Source organism: Conger conger, chromosome 18, assembly GCF_963514075.1.
Source record: "Conger conger chromosome 18, fConCon1.1, whole genome shotgun sequence".
NCBI lineage: Eukaryota > Metazoa > Chordata > Actinopteri > Anguilliformes > Congridae > Conger > Conger conger.
The window spans coordinates 31,930,456-31,938,456 of NC_083777.1; the positions used below are offsets into that span (position 1 = coordinate 31,930,456).

The 8,001-nt window shown below is 48.6% G+C and overlaps 1 protein-coding gene across 1 annotated transcript in view; it reads right to left on the reverse strand.

Moving 5' to 3' along the window:
* LOC133118524 (zinc transporter 6-like) overlaps nt 1–8,001 on the reverse strand; it is a 38,281-nt gene extending 30,280 nt beyond the window's left edge. The window contains exons 1-3 of the mRNA XM_061228598.1: nt 7,817–8,001; nt 6,580–6,626; nt 2,550–2,636 (exon numbers count right to left, since the gene is read on the reverse strand). Coding sequence (XP_061084582.1) covers nt 2,550–2,636; nt 6,580–6,626; nt 7,817–8,000 — 318 coding nt within the window. The 5' untranslated portion in view covers nt 8,001. The remainder of the gene's footprint in view (nt 1–2,549; nt 2,637–6,579; nt 6,627–7,816) is intronic.

Below are 8,001 nucleotides of genomic sequence, written 5' to 3' on the forward strand. Positions count from 1 at the left end.
GTGGTGTTTGACGCTGATTTAGCGGACGGTCTGGCGGTCTCAGCCCACTGCTCCCCCTCCTCTGCGCTGACCCCGGCAGTGTCACGCCACGCCCTGGCGGCCAGCGGATGCTTCCGGAAGCCTGCGGGCTGCGGAGCGAATCCACAAACAGGCCTGAAGACAGGCACTCTGCTCAGCGCTCAGGGTCTCATTCGCTACACTTGTGATGATGACCTGTGTGTGCGGCCTGTAGCGTAGTGGTTAAGGTAAATGACTGGGACACGCAAGGTCGGTGGTTCTAATCCCGGTGTATCCACAATAAGATCCGCACAGCTGTTGGGCCCTTGAGCAAGGCCCTTAACCCTGCATTGCTCCAGGGGAGGATTGTCTCCTGCTTAGTCTAATCAACTGTCCGTCGCTCTGGATAAGAGCGTCTGCCAAATGCCAATAATGTAATGTGTGCAACTGGAACCAAACAGCATTTCTTTCACGGATGAAGGTGATATGGTGATAACCCCTTAGCTTATTCCTTACTAAAAAACAAGAGCTTGTTTTACTAACACACCACAGAACACAGGAATGAAAACTGAAATGCAGGAGACTGGAAAACACTGGGTACAGAAGTGACTCAGTCCTGTGTGATGTTCATAACCCACAATAAAAAAACACACCCATTCTTAGAATCTGAACCTTTATTGATTGGACTTGTATGCATACATTATAAATGACCTTATTTCTGAAACAGGATCTTCTCATTTTGTAGCAATTATCCTCAAGTTACCATGTTTAAGTGTACGCCAATAACAAATAATCAAACCCAAGGCAATCAAAACCTCAATAGAACACGCCCCCCATATCAGCTTCCTAAATGATTTCCTTTAGAGTGACTCGCTATCTTTCAAACACTTTAAAATCAAAGCTGTTTACTGTCCCACTTTTTATCCTTAGCAACAGTCATCCCCCGTCACTGAAATTCCATAATAAAGTATCGTGTTTTTATTTATCAATGAGAACTGGGACTCCAGCTCATGTTTTTGCAGGTGAAACGGAACAGAACTTAATGTCTAAATTCTATAAAAACACACAAAAAAAACAACAACAAAGCAGGGTTATTTTTCCTGTTCTGCTGGTGTACGTTGGGAGCAAATGCATTTTCTTTTTCAATCAGCGTGTGCCCTTGAGTTTCCCCTGCTCTTTAATCTCGCGCTGTAATCCCATCCTGGGCTGTGTGTCCGAGCAGGACCCTGGTGTGGGCCCAAAGTGGATTACACACCACCCTACATGCATGTGTGACTCCGTAATCCCCCACACCCACGTCTCAGACCACACCCTGCCCCAACTCCACTACAACACCAACCTGCATCTCAGACCACACCCTGCCCCAACTCCACTACAACACCAACCAGACCACACCCTGCCCCAACTCCACTACAACACCAACCAGACCACACCCTGCACCAAATCCACTACAACACCAACCAGACCACACCCTGCACCAACTCCACTACAACACCAACCAGACCACACCCTGCCCCAAATCCACTACAACACCAACCAGACCACACCCTGCCCCAAATCCACTACAACACCAACCTGCATCTCAGACCACACCCTGCCCCAACTCCACTACAACACCAACCAGACCACACCCTGCACCAACTCCACTACAACACCAACCAGACCACACCCTGCCCCAAATCCACTACAACACCAACCTGCATCTCAGACCACACCCTGCCCCAACTCCACTACAACACCAACCAGACCACACCCTGCCCCAACTCCACTACAACACCTGCATCTCAGACTACACCCTGCACCAACTCCACTACAACACCAACCAGACCACACCCTGCCCCAACTCCACTACAACACCAACCCGCATCTCAGACCACACCCTGCACCAACTCCACTACAACACCTGCATCTCAGACTACACCCTGCACCAACTCCACTACAACACCAACCTGCATCTCAGACCACACCCTGCACCAACTCCACTACAACACCAACCAGACCACACCCTGCACCAACTCCACTACAACACCTGCATCTCAGACCACACCCTGCACCAACTCCACTACAACACCAACCTGCATCTCAGACCACACCCTGCACCAACTCCACTACAACACCAACCTGCATCTCAGACCACACCCTGCACCAACTCCACTACAACACCCACATCTCAGACCACACCGTGTGCCAACTCCATTTATTTACCAACATGACCAGAGAGCCTTCTAGGAACCTGGCCTGAGATGAAAGATTAAACGGGACGCTGTGTTTTGCTGCTCTACGGCAGGAGATGAGTAGACCGTTTAATCTTTAAACCAATTAATAAATGTCATTATGAGAATGTCCCCAAAACATGAAAGCCGTCTGACTTTAAAGCGGTCGGTAATCCCCCATCAGACCGACCTGCAACGGGCAGAGAGCCTTCTCAGACGGGACGGGTGGGGGTGGGGGTGGGGGTTGGGGGTGGGGGGATTATGGTGTTAGGTGCCATGGCAACGCACGCCGTATCCCTTTGTCAATTTCGAGCTTTGGATTTTCCGAGGTGGACTTACCCGTCTGTCCGAGGCCACCAGGAGGAATTCCTGAGCAAATTTCCCAAAGACCGACCGCTGGGTTTTCCGGAACGGCCGAATGGTACCCTGAAAAAATAAACATGGTGATAAACGCACCGGCCAGTGGAGTGAAATAAAAGTCTTAGGCGACGTAACAGGACAATAGTAAAATGATAAACAAACCCTAACCCTCCTCAAATTCTAAAGAGAGAGGGCTCTCACCAGCCCTGCTCGCTGTCCAGGCCCTACAGTAATGGTTTATTTTATAATGGCGATGGTGAAGTGACAACTGCATCCATACAGTCATACGATAACCCAGTTTTTCTCTGCTGTTTGCTGGTGGAAAACAATATCTGTATGAAAATCGCCATGTTGATGCAAGGTTACCAAATTCTAACAGGAGCTCATGCCAGCACTATAACTGAACTATTAAAGGGTTTATTGCGCGGGGTCTTCTGTGATCTGACTCTGCCCCGCCCTCTCTCCGCTCACTCCCCGCTCTCTTTCTGCTCTCCACCCGCTCTCTCCCCGCTCTCTTTCTGCTCTCCACCCGCTCTCTCCCCGCTCTCTTTCTGCTCTCCACCCGCTCTCTCTCCGCTCTCTCTCCGCTCTCTCCCCGCTCTCTCCCCGCTCTTTCCCCGCTCTCTCTCTCCGCTCTCTCCCCGCTCTCTCCCCGCTCTCTCTCCGCTCTCTCCCCGCTCTCTCTCCCCGCTCTCTCTCCGCTCTCTCTCCGCTCTCTCTCCCCGCTCTCTCTCCCCGCACTCTCTCCCCGCACTCTCTCCCCGCTCTCTCTCCCCGCACTCTCTCCCCGCTCTCTCTCCCCGCACTCTCTCCCCGCACTCTCTCCCCGCTCCCGCTCTCTCTCCGCTCTTTCCCTGCCTGCGGGGTTCAGCAGGCGATTGATTGCGTGAGCTACACAGCAGCATCATCTTACACCTCCCTTCCACAGACGCGCGGCCGTGTTCAATACGCTCCGTATCGCATGGACAACACTGATACCTACAGGAGGCCTGGCATGGCTGCTGCAGGGTAGCATATCTGAAGATCCATCAGCTTAAATCGATGGCCTGGAGGAACTCCTCCATGACCGACCTGCGTGCAGCACCAGCCTGCACAGAGACCCCTTCAGCAGAGACCCACCCGTCTCTCACAGCCTCATTACATTACATTACATTATTGGCATTTGGCAGATGCTTTTATCCAGAGCGACGTACAGTTTATTAGACTAAGCAGGAGACAATCCTCCCCTGGAGCGATGCAGGGTTAAGGGCCTTGCTCGAGGGCCCAACAGCTGTGCGGATCTTATTGTGGCTACACCGGGATTAGAACCACCAACCTTGTGTGTCCAGGTAATTCACCTTAACCACTACGCTACAGTCATGTAACAGAACACAGGACCTAAACCCAGCAGAACACAGGGTACCTACACCCAGCAGAACACAGGGTACCTACACCCAGCAGAACACAGGGTACCTACACCCAGCAGAACACAGGACACAGGACACCTACACCCAGCAGAACACAGGACCTTAACCCAGCAGAACACAGGGTACCTAAACGCAGCAGAACACAGGACCTAAACGCAGCAGAACACAGGGTACCTAAACCCAGCAGAACACAGGGTACCCAAACCCAGCAGAACACAGGACCTAAACGCAGCAGAACACAGGGTACCTAAACCCAGCAGAACACAGGGTACCTACACCCAGCAGAACACAGGGTACCTACACCCAGCAGAACACAGGACACCTACACCCAGCAGAACACAGGGTACCCAAACCCAGCAGAACACAGGACCTAAACCCAGCAGAACACAGGGTACCTAAACCCAGCAGAACACAGGGTACCTACACCCAGCAGAACACAGGACCCAAACCCAGCAGAACACAGGACCTAAACCCAGCAGAACACAGGACCCAAACCCAGCAGAACTGTGAGGGGACTGGGCCAGGGCGGGGTGACGGGAGGATCATCAGGCAGAGGTCTCTAACTCCAGGGCTGTGTTTCAGGTTTCCATTCCAACCAGTTAATGCTGCCTTTATTGACTCCAGTTATTCATTCAGACTGCATTAAAGCACAGCTTACAGGCAACAGGCCTGCTTTAGAAACACAAATAACACGCGTGCAAAGCGGCAGCCTTAATTGGTCACACAACGTGAGGAGTGATCTAATGAAGACGTGAGGCTGGAGCAGAAAGCAGCGCAGACAGGGCCTCCAGGGAGCGGGAGTTTGAGAGCCCTGCTGAAAGGCTTTGTGACTGGAGCGCGATGAGCTCACTGCTATAGGCTGCGTCTCCCGCGAGCTCTGTGTGCACCATGAGTTAATGAGCCCACTCAGAGCAATGTAGAACACACGTGCGTTTAAACATTAACACAGAGAGAGGCTACACCACTCTGCCACATACAGGGCACAGGATTGGCCACCCCTGTGTTTGAAATGTCCACCAAAAAAAAAAGAAAAAACAAAAGTGTATTCACGTGAGGAAGTGTCTCAAATTCCCAGGTGAAGAAAATGTCTAAATATTTTCCGGTAGGACGTTGTGACACGGGGGCAGTATGAAACAGACCACTGCTTTCAAGCCGGAGTCTGGCTCCAGAAAGCAGGTCTGTGTTCTTGTTGGGCGCGTACAGCATTCACCGTGATGGGCTTACAGCTAGCCCTGATGGTTAATCCAATCAAAGGCAATCACAGATCTCATTTAAATAACTTTAAACAACAACAGCAACAACAACAGCAGCTGGGCCGTCATGACCAGCCCATTGTGCCAGACCGGACAGGGTGGGTAAGAGACCGCTCCCTGCGTTCAGCTGAGTACCCGCCTGTTAACGGCCTCTCCCATCAACGCAAGAGCCGGGCTGACACTCCACGCCCGTCCGCACCGACATGCAGTGGAGCTGTATGGAGACGGCCATGAGATTCAAAGACAACTTCTGTGTAGTTGTAGTTATGCACTCTGTCCCGGGGGGACGTACAGTAAGTGGGGCGGCCTGTAGTGTAGTGGTTAAGGTACGCGACTGGGACCCGGAAGGTTGGTGGCTCAAGCCCCGGTGTAGGCGTTGGGCCGCACAGCCGTTGGGCCCTTGAGCAAGGCCCTTAACCCCACATTGCTCCAGGGGGGATGGTCCCCAGCTTAGTCTAATCAACTGTAAGTCGCTTTGGATAAAAGCGTCAGGTAAGTAAGAAATTATTATTATTATTGTAAATACTGAATTTTAATTGAAATGTAATTTAACATTTATTTATACAGGGTAGATTGACTAAGCATTCTCCATGCTCAAGAGTCCAATGCTTGATTTGATTAAATCATATGAGAAGTCCTCTCTCATCCTCTTTAATTCATGTCTTCCAGTTCATGTTTTAGAAATCAGTGGATACACAACTCAGGGTCTGTGTCAGGTTGTATTCATCATGAGCAGTTTATTTCATGTTTTATTTACACAGGCAGGTCAATGGAGAACGCAGTTTTCTGTCGCCCTGTCAACCGAGGCAGGGGGTGGGGAATGCGAGGAGGTTCTTTTCTGCCAATTTATACAATACCGCCATCTAGTGGTGAAATGTCAAATAAACAATACTGTGCTATATTCATCCGTTTCATGCAGCAGATCACAATTCTTAAATTTCAGAGTGATTATATTATGAGTTTGGATAATAACAGCTAAAGCTGGCAGATCACATCGGGTGTTTGTTCTATATTTTCAGCTTGCTGTGCGGTGCAGATAAGAGTGTATAGACATTAATTTCTTCTAGAAAAAAGTGCTGGGGACATATGATCTGATGGTAATCATAATTATTACCCTGTCTTATTTAGTTAAAGCACGGAAAGAGTGTACCTTGTGACTCTAGTGTGTGAGTAAAACAGCAGGAGTTTCAATAAACAGCTAAAATCTTGATGAACAGTTTTCCGTTTTGGGTTTCGACCAGAAAATAACCAAAAATGCAGCAGAACTGTTGACTAAATGACATAACCGCAGAGCAAGCACGCTTTAATAAGATTAATTCATAAACTGAAAATCACCCAAGCACAGCTTACCAGTACGTAGGTGTCCGTATCCTGTTTTTTCCGGTGCACTGGAAAATCTGCAGAAGTTACAAGACATTTTTCACACAACAGTGACTTTGCATCAGTCAGAAACAAGATAGATGAAGAACTTCTATATTACACAATATGATCCGCATTGTCATTGTCATTGGTCAATGCCCTGATCCTTATCTTTGTTGTGCAGGTAGCAGTTGAAATTGTACTTCCCTCTAGGGTCTTTCAGCGCACTTATCCCTGGTTATGGGTATGCACTTTGTTGTACGTCGCTCTGGATAAGAGCGTCTTCCAAATGCCATTAATGTTATACATTTTGTCTTAATGTCTTTTCTTTCTTTTTTTAATGGTGCTTTAATATAATATTGCCTTCCCATGTTATTAGTTGGTTCGGGATGTTTCACATATTTTGTTGTTGCAGTCACTGCTTTCTAAATGCACTGCAGCAACACAAAAGAGCACCCAAGTCATGATGCTTAGGTTTCAATGGGTAAGACTGAGTAATTGTAATTCAGCAGTTAACAGCGCTAGTTCCATTTCTAGTCTGGCAGACATATGTTTGACTCATGGCAGACAGGTAGCCTAACATCCCTGGTGTAAAATCCAGTTATGACCAGCTTGAAAATCCAGCTACCAACTGTTTCAAAACATATCTTGAGCTGGTTAAACCATGTTGAGTACAGAGCTGGTCTAACTGGTAAACCAGCTACCAGCTGTTTCAAAATCTAGCTTGAGCTGTTTTTTTTTTTCCCCAGCAGGGATTTTCGAGAAAACACACAGTAAAATGGCCATTAACTGATTACATAAACACCCATCGCTGTTTTATCATTACATTACATTTCATTACATTACATTATTGGCATTTGGCAGACGCTCTTATCCAGAGCGACGTACAACAAGTGCATACCCATAACCAGGGATAAGTTCGCTGAAAGACCCTAGAGGGAAGTACAATTTCAACTGCTACCTTATCAAATACCTACACATATGCAGCTATCCAGTTAATGACCTTTTATGGAACTGGTTTAGATGGCTCCGCTGCGGTACAATACGTAACCGACTTGTAACTATTTGGTCTGTGACTTTTCTGATTTTGGTTTAACATGTAGACGTTTCTCGGAGTTTACTGCTGACTGGTCGACTAGATAGCGAACTCTTGACAACTTCGCTAAGAGTTCCCCCAACATCTTGGGTCCACAGAAGGTGCCTGTGTGTCTGCACTGTTTTCTCTTACCTGGCTCCTTCAGGCTAATTACGTCCACCACCACCATGTCAGGTTTATCTAAGAAGCTGCTTTTCCTCTCCGTTATCCCGGACGGAACCACGTCGGGTTTTGGACCGAGTTTTCTCGGGTAATAATCGCCAACATTTTGATAGTGCAGTCCTGGCGGAGACGTGGATGAACTGTCCATCGCCATT